The sequence below is a fragment of the Argiope bruennichi genome, chromosome 2 (genome assembly GCF_947563725.1).
Source record: "Argiope bruennichi chromosome 2, qqArgBrue1.1, whole genome shotgun sequence".
Taxonomy (NCBI): Eukaryota; Metazoa; Arthropoda; class Arachnida; order Araneae; family Araneidae; genus Argiope; species Argiope bruennichi.
Window position 1 is genome coordinate 48,432,423 of NC_079152.1, and position 22,789 is coordinate 48,455,211.

The 22,789-nt window shown below is 28.9% G+C and overlaps 1 protein-coding gene across 2 annotated transcripts in view; it reads left to right on the plus strand.

The window, feature by feature from the left end:
- Positions 1-252: 252 nt before the first annotated feature.
- LOC129961620 (protein FAM151B-like) overlaps positions 253-22,789 on the plus strand; it is a 33,692-nt gene continuing 11,155 nt past the window's right edge. The window contains exons 1-2 of one of the 2 annotated variants that reach the window (XM_056075127.1): positions 253-444; positions 9,659-9,814. In XM_056075127.1, the coding sequence (XP_055931102.1) occupies positions 9,794-9,814 (21 nt within the window). In that variant the 5' untranslated portion in view covers positions 253-444; positions 9,659-9,793. Of the gene's footprint in view, positions 445-9,517; positions 9,554-9,658; positions 9,815-22,789 lie in introns of those variants that run through there. The other variant, XM_056075129.1, reaches the window with a different exon arrangement.

The window sequence follows — 22,789 nt, forward strand, 5'->3', positions numbered from 1 at the left end:
AAAAATTATTAAAAAATTAATTTTAAAGGTGATAAAAAATTAAAGAAAAAATCTGAAACTATAAAAAATTAAATGTATTACATTTTTACTATGATAGTAAATATTTTATGATTACTGTCAGAATGAAAACATTTTCGTAAATATATCCTGTATTCTAAGCAGTAGTCACATTGTTGTGTGTATACATCAGTTCCATGACCGTAAGCTCCGTTAGGTGTCAATGACCTTTAGTTCAGTGATCACTGATCAGCATAGAAGAGTAAGAACAGCTCTGCGAACAGTAGGATATGCATTTCTCCGATATAAATAATGGATTTTAAACAGTTAGACAAACGTTAAACAAGTGGAAAGAATATGCAGATTATTATTGTGTTGGAACCTCAAGATAACCAGAAAATATTCATTCATAATTTTTAAAATAAAAGTGCTTTAATCATTTAACAGGTAAGTTTTCATTTATTTCCTGCATATCAAACATATTTTTTTATATATTATATAATTTATCAATTTCGTACTATTTTTTTACTGTGTATATCACTTCTTATTGTGCTGCAATTTTTTACTGTTTTAATCTGATACTTTCGAATGAATTAAACCGGCATGTACAAACCGAACTCATCAGACGGTGTTTGTTTTATTAGACTGGTGTGAATGACCTTTATTTGCTGTTACGGTATTTCATGGTGTCGGACTAGAAAATGATATTGAATTGAGAAATGAGCTATATCCAAGATAAATTGCCATTCATATTTATTTTCTGAGAGTTTATCCAGATATATTTAATAATATTTCCTGGTAAGAAAATTTTTAAAATTAACTTTTTAAAATTTTATTTCGGAGATTAAATTCATTTTTGATATTATCATTTTTATTCAATAATTGAAGGTTTGATTTTTTAATAATTATCACTTTTTAACTCTAGGCTTGTGCTCTTAATTTTTTTCTCTCGTATAAATGTATATTTATATTTTACTCAATAATAAATTCTGTAGTGATAGCGGAAGAAGAAAAAAGCGTAAGCTAATTTTTCCTCCAAAAAACTTATGTTCTGATTTTAAATATGACTTTAAACCCTTTTTTAATAACAGAATCAAAGCATTTTGAATATTTGGTTGAAATGTTACCAATTTTCATGCAATCTTTACCGTTTTTTTTTTTTGTTTTTGTTTTTGTCCATAAAAGGAACTCGCTTTCAAAAGTTCGCAATTGATCCACAATTTTGAAAAATACATGCAGTTTAATACGTCCACAATAGATTTAAACTGCATGAAAATAATGACGATTATGTTTTTGGAGATACTGGTGAAATTTTATGGAAATATTTAAGCTGTGAAAAATCAAATATTTATAATCTGCGTTGGATATTTTTGGTTTAAAAATTGCGCAGTCCTTTTTTCTGTTGATATTTGTGATGTACAAAAAATATATATATATCCATTTGTGTGTGTGTGTGTGTGTGTGTGTGTGTGTGTGTGTGTGAAATTTGCTATGAAAGGGCGTAGTTAAAACGGAGGTGGAGTGAATGAATTTTGTATTAATGATTTTAGTTATTTAAGAATCGAATGAGGAAGGAAAAGGGAAAAGACTATTCATTATTTATCTACGGAATCTGGATAGGACGGGATTAAATGTTACTGTTTATCTTTCAATATTAGACAACTTTTTTTTTTCAATTTACTTCGATGAAAATACTTTATTTCTTTAAAAATTGTTTTCGCTTCTTATTGCAAGACTGCACTGACTTTCTGGTGCAAATATTAGGAATTCATATAGATCAACAATACAGTTTGTACAGATTACATAAAAAAACTTAACAGAGGAATATATTAACTGACTGAACATAACTGTATTTTGTATAAAACATATAAAAATTTAGTTAAAACCGATTATATTTATTTTCCAACATATTTTATTATCTTTATAATATTTATTTTCTGTTTATGCTGGCTATAAGTACAAAAAAATGTGTCCATTTTGATTGAATTGTTCTATTTTTATATTTCTGCTTTTATTGTATTAAAACTAATGGAAAAGCATTTTGGAATGATCATGAACTATTTTTTTTATGTGTTTGTGTTCTCTATGGCAAATTATTTTTAAAGGTGTGAATATTCTTCTGTACAAAATTAAACCATCTCAACTCCGTTGCAGAATAGGCAGCTTAATATGCAATAATTAAAATTTCTTCGGAAACTTTTTCGAAATTTAAATTTTGCATGTAATTTCTTATTGCAAAGCTACTTTCAGCTAGTATACGATGCTAGAGTATTACACTCGTTAAAAAGGTGACGTATCTATGGCAGAATTATATAATGGTACTTATTAAGTATTGCCATGGATTGATTAGGTACCCCTTTTTCATTGTAAGATCTGCTGTATTATTATTAAATTCTTATAATATCTCATCCTAATAATATGTGCATAAAAGCTAAAGTGAACTCTCAATAATTTTTCCACATAAAAATTTATCACGAATCATAAAGAGCGGACGAAACACTAACATGACTTTTTGCTTTATTGTATATAAAATACATTATTGTATATATTGTATTATTGTATATATTGTATTATTGTATATATCCATACTTTATTGTACATAAATATTGTATATAGAATATTGTACAAAAAATTCGAACTCGAGATTTTGTTGAAAATCCATTTTTAAACCTTCCTGAGTTCGATAAACATATTTGTGGTGTTTATGTCTGTCCGTTCATTTTCCCTTTGATCTAGACGGATGAAATTTGGTATACAATCTTTACACCAAATTTATAGATTTCTTTCAAATTTTGAGCAAAATCAATACAGTGGAAGTTTGTCTTTCCGTTTGTTCGAATATAAGCTAACACAATAACTATGAGAGCTAGATAGCTGAAATTCGGTGCACAGTTTAACACCTGTATTGCTGATTCCTCACAAATTTTGAGCAAAATCCAATAAGGGGTGAACTTTACTTTCAAGAACACGTAACCGCGATAACTCATAAACGAAATGATAAATATATCAAACTAGATATGCGATTTTATGATTGCATTTGTAATTCGATGTGTCAAATTGTGGTCTAAAACACCGATTCGTCTTTATTAGAAAGTATGCGAGACAGTTTTTAATTCTTGTTAGAATTTTAATTGACTAAGAATTAAACGAAATTTCGACGTTTTCCTATCTTAAGAACATGTGCTTCGAAACACTTTCTTTTAACTTTTTGTTAACATTTTAATTGATTGAAAATTCACCAACATTTTAACGTTTTTTCGATATAATTTTCCGAAAATATTATAGCGCATATTTAATTTTTACACCATTTTAAAATTTACAAAATTTTCTTTTTGATGATAATGATTTAATTACAGTGAACATTTTTCTAAATTATGTGTTTTTAGATAAATATATATTTTTTATGTATCTAAATCTATTTATTAATCTATTTTTTATTTATTTATTATTATATATTTATCAGAAGATTTACTGTTGCAATAAAATACAAATCATTTTCATTGTGTCACCAAATATTTAATCACGTGACTTTCTTCCAATAATGAAAGCATAGGAAAAAAGATTATGCTAATTATTTGAGCAGTTTACATTAGGAATCAGAAAGAGAGAGACGCAAAAGGCAATTAATTGGAAAGTACTGAGGCACTTAAAATTTTAATGTTACCTTAGCGTTACGAAATTCTACTTCATTAGATTTCATTAATTTCATGAATTTTTTTTTGTGTGGAGAGAATTATGAATCACATGACATTTAATTGATTTCACTGAAATTAAACGCAGCTTATAATTTCGGCTAACCAGGTAATCGTCAAAGGCGATTAGTCATCGATAAAAGAAATTGTAAGGTTCTTAAAATAATATTGCATCATCTTATAAATTTTTTTCTAAGGAGAATCTGAATTTCATTCCCAAGATGATAGTGCACCGTGTCTGATTCAGAGAAAAGGGTTGAAAAAGTGGATGACTCCCTTTAGCAGCGGCTGCTCTGCTGTGGTTTGACTGTTTCTGAGCTAGTTTGTCTCGCTTTCCTCTTTGAGCAATGCAAATGTGGATCAGTTTCTCTAATTTTCCCCCCTGCTGATAAGGTGTTACGATACTTGCTAGTCAATTTTCCGTTTTAGATAGTCATCAAATCTGGATCTTTGTTGCTGGAAGTAGAAAATAACAAAATTTTCAAATTTCAATTGTTGCGATTCTAAAATGAAATGATCCAGACATCTCTGATTAGCTGAAGTAGTCAAGAGTTCAAACTCTTCTTCCTAAATTCATCCCAGTTTGAATAAAATGTTCCAAATAGTCCGGGTTTTTATTTTTTTCAAGTTAATTTTCAATCAAATTATACAAAATTAACTTGATTTAATTTTTACAAATTATTTTCAGAAAAAAAAAATCTCCTCCTTTTTACTTTTGTAGTATATTGTAACTTATTTTAATGAATAATCCCTATTTCGTATAGTATTGAAAGACTATACTCTTTCGAACTAATTAATTTGGGGTTTTGGGAGGAATTTTTGGGTTGAATTTACTTAAAACCAATTAATTTTTTCCCCAAAGCAAGTATAAATACATATTGGGAATCATTTAACAAAAGCATGCCGATTTTCTTAAATTTAATACAGAGCTTTCCAGAATTCGAGATGCACGGCGGTGGGCCCGCCGAGATATTGGACAAAATGCTACACAGGATGATTTGAAATCTAATAAATTGAACAATATTTCAAAAATAATGGAATATTTAGTTATTAAACTTTAAAAAAAAACGTACGAAAAAAAAAAGAATCGTATATAATATCGTTTGGTATTCAATTATCTAGTTTTCTATCAGAATAATCAATCCTTATTACTTATATTAGGATCAACATATTGTATGTATAGCAAAAGATGGGAATTAGGATTAATCGGAAACTTCATTTCTTAAATAATTAAATTTGAAATTTTTTTAATATGAACTATTTATTAATAAATAAACAACGGAGCAATCGGAAATTTTTAAATACAGTTTATAAGATTTTAAAAAATCCTGTATAGAGACGAAAGTGAGGATTGTTCGGCTTATTCGAGACATATGTTATTTTTATCTTGTTTTTGAAAATATTTAATATGACTACTTATTTGCTTTATTTCTTACTGGCCGTCTTTGGCGACCAGCCGGTTCGCAAATCTTAATGCTCGTTAAAATTTTAATAATTAAATATTTTATGCAATTCCTACTTTAATAGCTTCTTCATTAAAATATTTTAAAACTTCACATTTTGATAGTTATATAATTCACTCATAATATTATAAAGGCCTTCAGTCATAGCGTAATATGTTTCTCTCTAATTTTCTGTTAGCTCCCGTAGAATTCATGCTTTAAATTAAAGTGGAAAGGATTAATCTGCAATTAATATAATAATATTTTTTACTGAAACAAAGCATTTTTTTTAATTATATGATTACTGAAAACAGAATCACTGAGCATTTAAACTTTATGGGCACTAAAGAATATATTTCTTAATTTATGTAATATCTCAAGAATTTGTCAACAAAATTTTCTCGGATCATTATGAGCAGATTGATTAACAATATTTAGTTTTAAATGCATCAAACACTAAGAAAATAAATAGAATCGTTTGAAATAATCAGTCGAAAAAAAATTAAAAAACTGCTTAAAAAACGATATAAAAACTATAAGCATATACAAAAAAATATATGACTAACATAAATACAATAATTACAAAAGCGTAAAACTAACCTAAAAATAATTTAAATCAAGTCTGCATCCGTTGAAAATAGTTATCAACCATCAGAACACAATGCGCATGAGTGAATTTTCAACACCAGTTATGGTAACGCAAATGCGTGAATTTTCTACGCCAGTTGGGGTAACGCTACGCAGAGTAGCAATTTTTAATTTTCTTTATTCTGTTTTATTTTGATTCAAAAGTACTTCAGAATGAATCTGAAAGATCGATTCATTAACAATTTTTAATTTTAGATGCATCAAACACTAAGAAAATAAACAGAATCGTTTGAAATAATCGACCGAAAATATGTTAAGCCTACCCTTGTTAGCGTGGAAAAAAAATCTGAAGCCTTACTCATTTGGCGATGGGGAAATGAAAAGATTTTTTAGCGGGAAAGTTAATTTTTAATTAATAATTAAAGTTCTAATTAAAAATTCAAAAAAAGGGACCCCAGATGCACATTCCCGATCTCCAAGGTATGCATGTGCCAAATTTGGTAGTTGTAGGTCAAACGATCAGTCCTATAGAGCGCCATCACACACACACACATTGAGTTTTATATAAGTATAGTTTATTTTCGTTATTCGTCCAAACTTCCACTTGTAAAAACTATAAAAATAGAGGGGAAAATAACGATTTTATATTTTCCCAATTTGATTTTGATGAATCTTCATGATTTAGATTTCTTTGAATACAAGAAAAATGTCTTGTCAAAAAAATTTCAAGAAAAATATTTCTGTGTATATTATTCTACCAATACGTATGTGAAGACGATTTCCAAAAAATAGCAATATATTGCATAGATAAAGCTTGGTTTGTGGATAGCGCACCAAAATTTTAGATGTGCATGAAAGTTTGTATTAAATCGGCGAATGAAAAGAGGTGGCACTGAAATATTCTTCCTTTATTCTGTACTGCATGGTGAAGCTCAACTCTAAATTTTCTACAATATAGAAGCGTACTGAAAAGTCATAATGAAAAGTTACTGATTTTTTAAAACTTGGAACCTCTTTCTTCGAAATAATGTTTACACGGTTTGCTGTTAAGTATTGTTGCGGAAAATTCAAAATCCGATCTGGGTTGTACTATAAAAAGTTCGGCAGGTTCAATAACAAATAATGATGCTTTATTCTATATGAAAATCCGAATACACAAAAGCAACACATAGCCGAAAAGTACACAAGAAGAGTATTTGCAGTGAACCACAATATACAAACAGCCGATCGCTATTAAACAATTGCAACAATACGAAACAGCTAAAAACTTCACTCTCTCTCAACTCGACTATTCGCTTGAGTTCAACTCAACTGACTATAGTCACTCTAACACACGGGTTTGTACAATTTCGACAAGTTGAAAAAGTTTCTAGAAGGATATCGTATCTTCGCTCCTAATTGATATATAGCCGAAATTCCAGCAATTCAGGATCTTTAGTTTTAATCACCAAAGTCATTGCCAAGTCGCCAAATGGTTGCTGAGTTTGTCGCCAAGACCGGGGGAAAGGGGGGGGGGTAAGCTGGCATCCATTTAGCATCCGTTAGAGCTATTTATAAAATTCTCTTTCTTACTATGAAAGTAATTGGTCAGGGACATAATATTACAAATTTGTAATGCATTGTTGTCTTGATTGTGTTGTCTATTTATCCATTATAACGGAATGGCGTTCGAAGCGCTAGCATCGAATTACCAAATTTGCGATATTTAAATCTGTAAAGGGAAAGTAGCAGTTAACACAAAATACAAAAATCATCTAAAAACACTTAAATACCGACAATAATAATTATCCGAAATAAAATATGGTATCTTATTAAGAAGAAAAATTCCATGGATAGAATGTGACAGATTTTACAATCCATCCACTTTGTTTAAACTTCAATGAAATCGGATCGTCTTCGTATTTATTGTATGGGCATTAGAATAAATCGGATTTTTCCATTTGCTTTCAAAACATTTCTCAAAAGGGTAAATGCATAAATTTCCATACATAAACGAACAACTTTTAAAATATAAGATAAATATGCTAGTATGTGCTTTTAGTCCTATGACTTTTGAATTTAGGATCACTTCAAAATTTTTATTTATATATTTATTTTTTATCGTGGATGTTACATTAGACATCTATCGCCAGTTTTGTCAATATCATAACGCGGAATCAAAGATGCATTTGTATAAACTTTGATGCAATACTTAAGGAAATAAGATTTCTGAAAGGAACACAAACAAACAAATATTTTTTTTGCGTGGCAGCGTATCAGAAGTTGTTTGCACTTCTGTAGCTTTGTGCTTGTTATTTTGATGACAGTAATTCCATTTGATTAGGTGACAGACGCAATTTAGGATTCTTAAGGAGATTATAAGCTTTTATGATTCAAATGTGACAGAATAAACTTCTTGGGTTTACCTTTTTTTTCTTTAGTATACTGAAAGGCGTGAGTGGACAGAGGCGTAAATCTCGGCGCCATGATCGACGTATTTTTTTTTTTTTTCCATAAGGTCTTCAAGACCGGCGTATTTGATTTATCAATGTATTTTAAATTTATCTTGCCTTACATGTTCTTACCTTGATGTAAAAACTAGACTAACATGAAGGCGTTTGATGCTTAATAGTCCAATCGAGTTGAGATATGACAAGGAAAATATACAATAGATAGAGGATACATACAATAGAATAAAAGGAAAATATACAAAACACCAATTATTGGTTCAAATTATTGTGTTGGCTGTCTTAAACAGGCCTTTAACTTTATATCCGGTTATGTTACTGGATAAGTTTTAGAGGAGGAGGGTGGATGAAAGTTGAGACACCTTTTTTCCGCATTTAAATAAAAAAAAGTTATTTAATCTGAGAGGAAAAGTTTCTAAAAAGTTGTAAGTATTAAAGTATCTCTAAAATGAGTTACCAAGTATTTTGATAGTTTAAATAAATCAAGAATAAATTTAAAAAAATGCAATTTTAGAAAAATATTTTCATTTTTTAAAATTTATAGAAACATCTTTGGTGCATCTACTTAAGTGTGTATTACACAGAAGAAAATTAATGGAGTAATAATGGAGAAAATTTCAATTCGGTATCTGCATTATTTTTTTGAAAAATTCGAGTTTGTTGAAAACTGGCAAACAAACAAACAAACAACAACAACAACAACAAAAAAAAAACACAATTTTCGAAAAATGCCTATCAATTTTTAAAAAAATCAGAATCTACGTGTTAGAAAAAAAAATCATATTAACGATTTCAAATGATATCATAAGAGTTGATTTCCAAAAAAATGATGAAAAAGAAAGTGTGGGGATTGATTTTCAAAAACATTAAATAGTAGCATTCACGAGCATAACTGTGACCGGAAAATGAATTCAGTAGACAAATTATTAACTTTACAATTTATGTCCACCATTTTTTTCTGAAACATTTCTTCTTAATTTTTCTTTTATAACAAAGAACACATTGATAGCATATTGAAATATTTATAAAAAAAAGTAGAAGAGAAAACGCATTACCTTCCTTATTTCTTATGTTTCATTTTTTTCTACATTGTATAGATCAAGACAAAATGGCTATATTCAGTTGTAATTCAACTGTTTTTGAACTAAAGTTTGAAAAGTGAAGAATACACTACATATTTAAGGGCTTCAATTTACATGACGTCACAGTTCACCTGGAAAATATAACATGCTGAGACATCACATTCTTTTTTTTTTCTAGTAAAATGCACAATGGATTCCAAAATTAAATTGACGTTGCACGTTTGACGTATGTTACACGAGCATGAACGAACTCTAATTCGTAATAAGAATCTCCTAACTTCTCGAATCATGTTAATCAATGAAAAGTATTTCATTCATTATTTATTTAGTTTGAATATATCTATTTTTGTTATTTTGAATTTTTTTATGTTTTGTAACTGCAATTCGTAAGTTTAATGCACCTGTTTCAGGAGGAGGGAGAAATCAAAACCTGTTGTCTTGCTGAATGATCTTACCTTAAGAAACTTGGATTTTCCGCTGTCAAAGTCGTCCTCCGGGGATGGATTTCTAAAACGTAGATCTTGTGGCCATCATCCGGGATTCATATGTATCCAGTCAATTCATTGGTAAGTACACGACCGATTTCCTTAATCATCCTTTATACTCCAAGTTTGAATCTCAATCGACTCAATTCAAAACGAGAATCATCACTATTTCATGATGGTTGGGAAAGTAAATCGACATCGGCCTATACGAGGAATTAGTCATTCATATGAAAAGATTACAAACATCAGATATAACTGTAATTAATAATTAAATTACTGCCTGCCTTGGGCAATCAGTTTGTTCCCTCATATTATTGATGTTTTTAGGCTGTTAAACTATGAATTTGAAACATAATGTTGTTTGTAAAGGTTGAAAAAGATGAATTGCATTTCATTAAAGAGAATATGCATTACGAAATAAAAGAGGAAATGAAAATCCTACTTTGGAACTAACGCCCAGGAAAAGAAAATTTTTTAACTCCTAATCTTAACATTGGTAAAAACATACGTTTGTATGTTTTGATGGATGAATATGCTTTGCATCATAAAATTAAAAACATTGTTACCGATTTTGTATCAAATTAAATTCTAAAAATTATTAAAAGTAAAGAAAAAAAATTATGCGGAAATGATATTGAAAAAGGCAAACTTTCCATTTTTAAGATAATACAAAAGTCATTTTTGTGAGATAAGATTTTAGGAACATATGAGCACAAATTTATGCAGACTTCACAGTGTTTATATATCTAGTGACACGATTAAGACTATTTTCACACTCGATTCAACTTTTTGTTTGACGAGTGTTTCTATCATCTTGCTTCCTTTTACATATTTTTTTTTCTATGGCTGAATGGCGGTTTTGAAGACAATATGAGCGCCTTCTTAGTAATTATAATACTTTGCAGTTCTATCAATTGCTAAGCGAAGCATTGATTTAAGAAAATTCAGTTTTAAAATTGAAAAATGTTTTTACTGGATTGCATTACATGAAAATTCAGATGTTCAGCTGTAATTATGAATTACAACAGGACATTAGAGGATCATTTGTCAGTAATATCTTTATTCAAGATTAATTCTATTTTAAAAACATTCAACAAAGCAATCGGAAACGTTCATGTGGCAATTCCCTTGCATTTGATGGTTGCTGTACGGCATAAGTAATAGGAAAGATTTCTGCTCCACATACGTTAAAATAGCATATTTATCTATCTATATGTTCCTGAGATTGGGCATTTTATTTTTTTAAAAACAGAACGATCTTTTTTTTTTCTTTAAATATAACTACCAATCATGAACTTTTGTTATTTTCATTTCTCGCTCTCTAGAGGGACTGTCTTTGCAAGTTGAAAAATTATTTATAATATGGAAAATGAATTCATTTTTTATAAAATGAATAAAAACTTAACATTATGTAACAGAATGTAACAAAACTTAATGTAACAAAATGTAATGTTTAATGTAACAAAACTTACATTAAACTAAACTTTATAAAATGAATAACAACTTTTAAACTTAATAACTGATCTTTTGATCCGCGATAAATTTAGATTTGTGATGTTAATGATGTTAACCTGACTAAGGCACATAATAATAATAACACCTTAAAAGACATCATCTGGGGGTCATCGCAGCAGATTCTCAGCTTCTATAACCACAGTTTTGTGACAGAACTTGAAATTGAGAAGGAATTATTATTATTCTCGATTTCAAGTTCCGTCAAAAAACTGTGGTCATGCTTTTGCGTTCAGTACTTATTTTTTATACAGTTTATGCCAAATGTCCTACAAGTGGTTTGTTGTGAAATTTAATTAGTGTTTATTCTACAGCAGCATCAGGTTCTATTTTGGGCAGACCTCGTGATTTTAAACGCCCTAAAGCGGCTCATGAATCAGCAGTCTTTTTCACCAAGAACTAGACTCTAAAAATAATGTTTCAAATTTAACGAGCATCAGGGATACATACACGTGAACCTTCAGTAGTATCGAGCATTAAATTAAGAACACTCCACCCCGAAATCGAAACATTACCGCCAGATAACCGTGGCTTATGTTGTTGGTGAATGAAGGTGTCTTTTCATGCCTAGGATGTATGACCACAATTCAAAATCATAGCATCTGTCTCCAAAAACCATCACGTTTCTTCAAAACGGAATACTTGTCAAACAATTTCAGTGCATGGTGGTGCTTTCAAAACTTGAAATAATTGTTAGCGAATTATTTTTTTAATTTATAGTTTTAAATTATGCTTGAAATTTCGATACACTTCATGAAACATTTTTTTAAATCTTGGATCATTATAATTAATTGGAACTGGAAATTGCTATATGCAATACAAGGATTATGAAGAACACAAATCTAGAATACAAATAATGAATCAAACTTCGACCAACAGGTGAAAATGTGTCTCCAAAAGAAAGCATGTTCAATCGGAGCGTGAAGAGATTCTTTAAGATTTGCATCAGCGTAACATGTTTTACAAACTTTCATTTCAGACTGAGTTCCGTATGTTTCCTCTAAACACAAGAAATTTCGGGAATTCTTTCAATAAAAAGTGGAAAAGATTTCAGTCTGGAGAACAAGAAGGCCAGAAATCTAGAAAATTGCTGCAAAATATTCGATCGTCTCAGAACTGAGCTCGAAATATATCCTTTATATGTCGACCAATATGGAGTGTTGAACTAACTAGCATGAAGATGACTGTTACTTCTTATACATTCTTCTTGTAAAGCAGAATGACTTGTTATAAAGAAGTTTGCGGTTACAGGCACACGTGAAGGGACACTTTTCATGATCTTGAAGAGTGAGAGTGAAAAAGGGCGTAGAATAAATTTAGGGGTAAAGTCAGTCAAATTAGCATCGCACAAAACGAAGAGCATAACATTTTCAGCACAATTGTGACATTTGCAGGATTATTAGGATCACTTTTTCAATCATTCAACAAGCACTGTGAACATGAAAATAGAATTTAAAAAAGAGTCCATTCTTTTCTGTGAGTTATAAATAACAGATAATGTTTGTTCTTGTCGAATGAGAGAGAAGGAAAAGAATATCGATATATTTGATGCATGAACTAATAGAATGCCACATTAGCGTACATCATTATATGGATGGAATGTTATCATCATTACTATTATTATGCTTAAACTTATATTCATATTAATATTTTTGTACAAGAATTATGCCACATACTTCTCTGCTTCATTTCCTTTTCATCCAGCACTTACTGCCAACCAGCATGAGTGGTCTCTCCGAAATTTTCTCGCATACACTCCAATAAAGACCTTAGACCTCTCTCCCCTTGGTTAAAATTGTGGACTTTGAGTAAGACCGAGTATATCATGCATAGCTTTGGTGAACAATACTTACGAAATAGATATTTGGAGTGAATTCAGCATTTTTATGAAATCTATTGTGGACGCCTTTTTTTCGATTGATGGTAACCAAAATTCTGCAACTACGGTTGTAGTCATAAAATCACATATCAAATTTCCTAAGTTGTTGATTTTTTTGAGTTATTGAAGTTGCATGCATGCGAAGGACAAGCCGATAGATGATTAGCCTCTTGATAGATTTGTCTCTGAATTCAGTACTGATATAGATGTTAAACCTATTTACCAAATTTTATTTATCTAGATATTTACATTTTGTTGTTCGATTTTACTTGTACTCTTACAGACTTTTTCTAAATGAATTTCATCAAAATCTAATGGAAAATTTTATAGAATTACAAATTTGGCTCAAAGTATTTTTGAGTTATCATGGTCTGAGATAGGTGTACAGACATACTACCAAAAATGTGGTTTTCGATTTCGAGGAGGTTTAAAATGTGGAGATTCGTCAAAATATCGGATTCGAATTTTGTTGATGATTACGATACGTTCTCTATACTTTGTGTACAAGAAATTAAAAAAGTAGAATAAATTTTTTATTTTTTTATTTTTTATCAATAATTGATTTAAGTAATGGTTTTTTTATATAATAAATATTATAATTTAATTTAATATTTAACAATTTGAAAACGAAATTTAATTGTAATCAATGCCAATACGACTTTTTCTGAATATATTGGACCAGAAAAAAAAAACACCCCTCTAAATTATCCATTTTTTTTTCACTATGACAACAGCATTAAAAGTGAGCTCGTATTTGAATTGCTGAAAAGTCTCTTTCGCATTTAGGGTAGCATTTTTAACTAGTTGACTCATCAGTAAAAAATATTCTATGTTAAAAATCGATTTTACTCGTGATTAGTGAGTTTACAGGATTGAAAACGAAAAAGGCCTGCTTTTTTATTATTGTTTTTTACAAATTAGAAGATACTGTTGGATGGTTTCGAAAACTATTCTAACTTAAGTGATAACCAAGCTTTATTAAAAACAAACATCGTACGGAATATTAACCAAGCGTGAAATGTGATGCTTTACTTCAAACTATTCACATTATGTTCATTTAGAACTAATTTAGAATTTGCACTTAACTAGATTAGCTTTACTTTCAAAATGTTTACGTTTTAAATTGAAAAGGAGAATCTATCAACAGAATGGGAAGAAAAACATATTTTTTCCGTGTATTTTTTAATGAATGCATTTTCCTCCCTTCAGTTGATGCAGGATAACCAATTTTTTAATATTATTTTTAATACAATTACACTTTAAATACTTCCAAACTTATGGCATCTTTCAGTTTAAAATTGCTTCTTCCTTTATTTTAATTCTATCATTATTAGTTTAAATTCCCCTGTAATATTTTTAATTGTTTTCTAACTTACAATTTATTTGATTAAATAATAATGTGTGGCTTTTAAATTTAAAAGATACAATGTTTTTCGAACAATAATTTCTCGAGTAATATTTAAATTAAAAAAATTAAATGTTGTATAAACTATTGATTATTCATCCGCTTATTTGTACGCCTCGAATATTCTTTTCTGTAGAAATGTTTTGTCATTTGACGTATCCAATGTAAATTCTGTATTGATAATAAAGTAATGAGGGTTTTATAAAAAATTAATTTTTACTAATTTAATTTTTTGCATGTGTCCTACTTCTTCTCCCTTCTCTTCGTCAAACTCGCATAGGCCTTTCTGGTTATATGCTACAAAGTTGCTCTTGAGTTCTTCCAATTCTAATTTTTGAAAATTTCTTACGAACTTCAGCATCACGATTTTACTTTATAATCTTATTTTAGCAGATGCTTCGCAGAGAAAAAGAGACTTTTGAAATTTTAATTTCAAGTTATTTCATCCCGGGGCGCATAAGTTGTACAAGAAACAAACGATGATAAAAGACGTGTCAGTATTCCTCGAATTACAAAAGCAAAAAAAAAAAAAAAAAAAAAAAATCTTTCAGTGATTTAATTATGAGATTTAGATAGAGATTTCTTTGCCACGTGTGGACTTAGGAAAGGGAAATTTAGGTATCTCTAAAAAAATATTGTAAGCCTTAGGGGATTTTCTCTCTTTAGCTGGAGCTTATGAAAATGCTAAAGTCATCAATTTTCTAGAGTGCATGTAGAATTAATTAAATGAAAAGTGGAATTGGATCAAGAAATAAAATAACATTTTAGAATGAAGTTAATAATGCTAAGATAAAAATGTAGAAATTAATTAAGATTTAAATTATATTTGAAAATGTCATTATATATATATGTTGGATCAAATATTAAAAGATTTCTGCCATAGCACGACGAGAATCTAATAAGACCAGCGTCTTATTAGCTAGGTCTACATTGAGAAATGGTAAATTATAATCTAACTGTCATCTATCATCAACTGAAAATTTTTAAAGCGATTCATTTTAACTGATATTTTGAATTTGAATCAAGCAGATACTGCGCTTTATTATATATGAGTTTTAATTTCATGCGAAATCTTTTCAAATCAAAATTTTAATTGACTAATATTTATCGAAAGCCTTTATATATATATATATATATATATATATATATATATATATATATATATATATATATATATATATATATATATATATAAAAATATAATTGCTAAGTATGGTAAAAACGAAAAAAAAAATTACATTGGGATTTATATTACAATTTTATATGAAACATTTTAATAGTATGCGCCACTGTAACGGAAGTGAAAATTACGGCAGTAAAAAAAAAAAAGATTGAAATTTAAAAGCTCGTGTAATTCTTTAGTCATTTTTTTTCAAAAAATTAATTCAAAATTATATAACTTAGCAAAATGAAAGCGCAGAAAATGATTGACCATTTAAAGAGACAGCTATTTTTTTTTCTTCTAAAAGCATTATTTAGTCAATTTAATATTTTAATGACTGTGATTAGAAAACTAATTAGTGTAAGGCTCTTAACATATTAGTCAGACGGTATTAGTAGAGTTACATTAACACAGTTCTGCATTGTCGTTGCTCTTAAAATATTCAGCAACTGTGAAAAATAATAAAAATAAAAAAAGAATTTTAATCCATGGTCCCACAATAGAACGGAAATATACACAAAGGAGAAGCGCTAAAAGAGAACCAAAAAAATCCCCAGACCACAAAGCAGGTGTTGTATCGAAGATGGTATCTCGGATAAGGAAAATTAAATCACGAAAAATTCAACCCTCTCCTTTTAAACGTTGCTACATCGCGGAAGTCTGCGACTCAGGCGACCTCATTTTTTTCAATGTCTATAGCAGATTCTTATTTTTTGTTGCTGTTTTGTTCGCTTTCTTATTCTTCCGTAGTAGGTGAATGAACGTTATTTTCTGAGGTAACTCTTTTCAATGCCGTGATTCTTGTTGCGCTACATGATTTTTAGTGTTCTGGTTGATAAATATGTAATCTGTACGAATTTTCTTCTGCAATAAATTCTGTTTAAAAATACTTACAAGCAAAATAATAATAATAAATAAATAAATCTTTCCCGTTTATTTACCATTTAAGTGTAAATTTTATGTCGCTTAATTTGAAAATTAATTCAGACTCTTTTCAATTTTTTTAAAGAATGTAATGGACCTTAACATAGCTACACATATTTATGATAATAATTAGACAGTTTTTAATGCATTTTCTTATTTAATTATTTGTTTGTCTGTTCGGTACAAATTCTGCAATCGATTTTAAGCTAATTTAATTACATATAACTTTTCGATGAACTAGAGACTTGCAAATTTAAACACAGCTCAGAACTAGATGGCAATGCAATATTAATTCGCTTTCTTGTCTATTTAGTACAAATTTTGCCGTCGAATATAACTCATCCGGAAGTCAATTTAAAATCAATTGCACACAAGCCTAAAAAGCAGAAAATAACTTTTTAAATAAAAAAATTTTTTGATACATTACGTTTTTGAAACGAACTAAAATTTTTAAAATAATTTCTTCTATTTCCATGAGGAGTTCGAAACCCTATACACATTCCTAGCCCCATAGAGACTTTCATGAAAATTTATTATTATAAATTAATTTACTATTACAAATTTTCAGGGAACTCTGAATTGGAATAGGGGTGATTATTTAAACTTTTTAGTCCGTTTTAAAAATATGACATACTAAAAATTCTTTTACTTTAAGTAACTATTTTTATTGTTATATGTTGAAAAGTTCTCTTAAAAGTTAAGAAATATAACATGCTAAAAGTTCCCTTGCGTCGAAAGCAGCTTTATTATGGATTCGTAAAACTATTCAGAATTCGAATTAAAAAGTTGACGATTAAAGCTTCAATGTTATATAAGTCACTATCTGAGTATTTGATAGGTTTTCGACCAAAAAATATTGGTAAATTGTATATCCATATAAATAAAATTGAAACGTCAATTTTTATGTTTTCTATAAAAATCCTAACAACGAAAATATCCTTCATAATTAACCCTTTGACGTACCAATTTATCTAACCTTCTAATTAGATGACATCCTATGTGGGACATTTATTGTTATTTTAATTCCTATAGTAATAGCTTAGAGACAATAAAGCGTTTCTGAATGATTTTTGCATTTTAAATTACTGAATACTTTCACTTAATTTCAGATTTTAAAATTAAAAATTCAATAATTCGATGCGCGTGTCAGATACATCCTTGCACGCGAAGGGGTTTAAGGTTTTAGAGAAAGTTGCATGACAATTAATTAAACAATTATTTTTTAGTTAATTAAAAACATCCTTTGTGAATGATTCACATGTGTTTGTGCTTATCACTCGGATTCCTATATTAAAAACAATTCATATTTTATTTATGCTTAGCAGACTCATTCATAATTTCAATTATCTTGTTAAAAGATTATTCGTAGTTAAAAGAAGTGCTTGCTTCGAGTTGTTTATTTGATTGTAATATATATATATATATAATATAAGTGTATGTTAAAGTGTAAATATATAAATAAGTGTATGTTTCCAAACTCCTTTACCTTTTTATTCTTTTGATAAATATGATATGAAAATTAGTAATTTTTTTAAAGAAATCATCTATTAAATGACGGAATTGGATGCAATGAATGTCCGTGAAATGCCTTCAGATTTGAGTCACTGTGATAATGAATTGCATTTTCAGTTTTTAAAAGGTTAGAAATAAATTCAAAGGGAACTAGTAAATGGAAAGATATTTCATTTTGTAGTAAATTATACAAGATGTATGGAAACTGTCTTTTATAATTAATATTTATTTTTGGCAATATATATTTTTTATATTGAAAATAATACATTTTATTTAGGAAACAAAGTATTTAAATCTTTAATTCAGACTAATTGAATTTCTGAAATCGATTTTTTTTTTCTCAAGTAGGTTAAAAATTTACGAATTTATGAGAGCATGATTCAAATGTACTTTTTATTGATTGTTTGTGAATTTTAATGAATATACTTTAATTGAATTTGAAAATTATTTTTTCGCATTAAATTTGATAAATATTGAATTGACGTACGATATAACTGCATGAATTATACATGAATAAGTGAATTATGCATGAATAAGTTAATCTCATCTAAAATTTATTTCTTCATCAGAAACTAAGTCCTAAAATATTGTTAAAGATTATGGGACGGGAGAACTTTAAATATTATAACAAAAAAAAAAAAGATACATTTTGAAATCAAGAACAAGTTTTTTAAAAAAATTGATCGTTTGAATTCTGATTATATTAAAAAATAATCTTCAAAAAATTGCACGGGAACTGAGGATTCCAAATAAAATAAAATAAAAATATTTTTCAACACAATTTTTTTTTGATAAAAAACCCCCCATTTTGTTTAATTTCTTAATTGTCATGCCCGTGCGCCATACGTGATTCGAATTATTGCTTTATTAACTAGAAAATCAAAATTAAATCTTTGCACTCGAAAAAGTAATTCGATGCAAAATTATTCACCTAATACATGAGCTTGTTTATTGTTTCGAACAATAAATATTTATAAGTGTTTCAATTTGAATTTCCCCCAAAAATTAATTTACATGCTTTTACTATTCTGTAGGTATTTTTAACAATCAAAATAGACAATAATAAAAATAAATAAAAGGTCAAAATGATGCACTGCTTTGAATGGTGCCTGAGAGATACCATCTGAGTGCGCAAAGGGTTAAATAATTCAAAAACGCTATAATCTAATACATAAAAATGAATGTTAGCTTGTTCGTATCTTATGCATTACCGTATCGTTCATCCTATTGCGATGGAACTAGGTCAACTTAATGCTTCCATTTGAGGGAAGGTTATAGGAATAGTGCATTTAATTATATGTAAAATATAAAAATGAATTTTTGTTTGTTAGTATTTTATGCGCTGTTGTGCCGTTGCTCATCCGATTGCGTACCAATTCTATATATATATTGCCTACTCTAAAGCACTTGAATATTAAAGCCAAGAAATAGAATAAGTATTATTTATATCTCTCCTTAATACATCATTCAATTTCAATTAATGTATTCATTGTCGACAAGAGAATAAATATCACTGTTTCAATCATTCCCAAATATTGTTATTTCAAATGATATTTCCAATATTATTTCTTCTGTAGCAGAAACGTGTTGAGTATCAGCTAATAATAATTGCGCATAATCTACTAATACCTTAAGTGTTTTGTTGATTTTTGGCTGATTCTGAAGGAGTGCGCATAGGGTTGATGGCAATACAAAATGGAAGGGAATTCCTCATTTCCGATTTTCAAAAACAGATAGGATATCAATCAAAGGATATGAGATACTATTCCTACTTGCATTCTTTATTTTTTTCTAAGGCTCCAGAAAACATTTATGACTATTGAAAGAAGGTGAAACACATACATTACGTGTTTGACCGGTTGCTACTCATGAAAAGCTTGAACCTGACAGTCAAAGTTTAGAAGGATCACAAATCAATGACCTCCCAGAAGAAATTAGAACGGACTCGATTGTTCATTTTCAGTTTTTGAGTTCCAGAACTCGTTTTTCTTTCCCGCTACGGAATTGATGACCGAGTTATTTCTTTCCAACCCGTTACTGCGCTAATCGAAAGTGACAGTGGGAAAGAGGAAGAAGATAGGTAACTTGGAAGAGTCTACTGACATCCATTTTAACAGTGAACTTCTCATCGACGGAGTCGGAGAAGTTTGTTTATGGGAAAGGAAAGAATTAAATAATAATAATAATAAAAAATTGTTCGTGTTTTCCCCCTTTGGCTAGCCCGCGGGGCACACGTGTTGTACATCAGAAAAGACAAGCTGGCAGATGTTGCGCGTTCAAAATTAGCATATTTGTTTCCTCTTAATTTGTTTCCCTCTTTCGTCCTGGTGTCGCATCAGAGAATTCAAAGAGATATACATGACTGACTGTTTATTGGTTTCTATTCAAACTGTTTAGGCGTTATTTTTTGCTAGATCTCCTTTATTTTGCTGGATCATCATGCTTTGTTTTAATGCCAATACAATGTGAAATGTAATTTTCTTGTTGGTTGCTATCGGAAGTAATTTATACGTATTTTTGTAAAAGGAGAAGAAAACATTTGTTAGATTAACATTCAGATTTGAGGCTATAACAATATAAAAGAGCTATTAGGGAAGGCTTAATTTTGAACTATGGTCAAGTAGAAAATACACTGCCCAGGTTGATATCAGATTCTCCAAGAGGGGGGTGGGGGGTGAGCAGAAATGGCAAATTCTCTGGGCCAGAATGCAGTGGCGGATTTCCAAGTGGGCAGCTGCCTAAGGCTTCTAAGTTGAAAGGGAATCTCTGGCAATTCGAATAAAAAAATTCATTTTCTGAGCTGCCAAATAAATAAATTTATAAATAAAAATGTAAAAAGTAAAGAAAAAACAACCCTACAAATTCTATGAATTATAAAATATTAGTGAAATATTAACACTTTAGCAAGTATAATTGGTTTTGATTTCTATAAGTCCCATTGCATTCATTTAATTATTAAAATATTTATAATCCTGGTGCTTCAATATTATTAAGTACAAAAGTGGATGTGTACAATCTAGAGTCGTAATAATAAATAAATAAATTAAAATAAATACATTTTCACAAAATTAATAAAATAAAAAAATAAGCTTTAAATAAATCATTAACATGTTAAAAATATGTTTCTGTGTGAAACTAAATTGACTAATTTGTTAAAAAAAATGGCATAGTTATCTGCATTATCTAGGACCGTAAAATATCTAAATCCGCCTCCACCAGGGAAACTCCTCTACCCGGAATAAGGGGTTATAGAGAATGTTTTGAGTGTATTCAGGCCCTGCATGCCACTAGTTTGCTGGAGACTCTTGAGGCTCCACTGGTACTTTATTCTCTAAATTCCACGCCACTTCCACCAGGCTCGCATACATGATCGATTTTCGAAGTTCAAACAGTAGATTTTTGTCAATCTACTATTTGTCCACTGTGATTACTACTAAATGTTGTTACCTGTACTGAATCATTTTAGTTTACGAATATAAAATAGAAAATGCTAAATATACCAATATGCAGTTTCCGTGCAATAATAACCGCTTATATTAAACAAAAATACTTTTGGCTGTGACGGAAGGAGAAGAATATGATGGGAGAAAAAAAGCAACGTGCACTATGTCTTTGCCAAGGTGCCATATTAAAAGTAGTGTCTTTCATTATTGTTTTCGTATATACGAAGTGCTTTTGAAATCCTTCTGATTAAATAATTCCTATTTCATCGATTAATTGATAGCTAAAGCAGTTTAATTTAATAAATTAGAAATACCTAATATTTACTAAGGAGACTTTCAAGACTGATATACAAATGTGGTCACTGCATTTAAAAGTATTTCCTTGGAAATTCATCAATATTTGATATGTAGTAAGCTAGCCCTTAACTATCAGAATTTTTCCTTTAAAAATAAACTCAAACAGTCGACCTGATATATATATATATATATATATATATAATATACCTTCATCTGGATAATAAAGCATTCTTTTCAATGGCGGATTTAAGCAGCGTATATTAATAATTGAGCAATTTAGTTTCCCACTTCAATGGATTTTTTTAACTTAATAAACATGATAATGGTTTATCTTACTTTAATTTTTTTTATTTAAGTAAAATTGTGAAAATGTATTATTTATTTTTAAAAAATATGTATATAATGGAAAGTAATGACTAAAATAATATATTTTTTTGCAAAATTAACTATAATTATTTGTAACAATTTTTTCTTCTTACAGATAAAAGTTTTAATTATTTTGATAGATTATAAGGAGATAATAAACTTCAAACAAATAGAACATTAAAAGTTATTAGTTTATATGATTTGTGAGATAGAATACAATATAACCACTTAAATGAAGAACTAATATTTATAATAATAAGTAATTATTTGCACTTTTAGTCATTTAGTAAAGAAATTAATAATTTGAAGTAAAATACGCTATAGACCAAATATTTTATAATTTTTAAATTTTTTTACCAACTTATTAATGTAACAATTTGGTTAATACCATACATTAATCAATCTGTCTAGAGCTTACTTTCAGCTCAGGGAGCTGTCTAGTTTGAAATTCTCTACTGATACCTATTAAGTTTGATAACGATGTAATGTAGATCTGCAATCGACGTGGACGTAGGATAGGTGTTTGATAGCAGGTTTAGTAGAAACAACGCCCCAT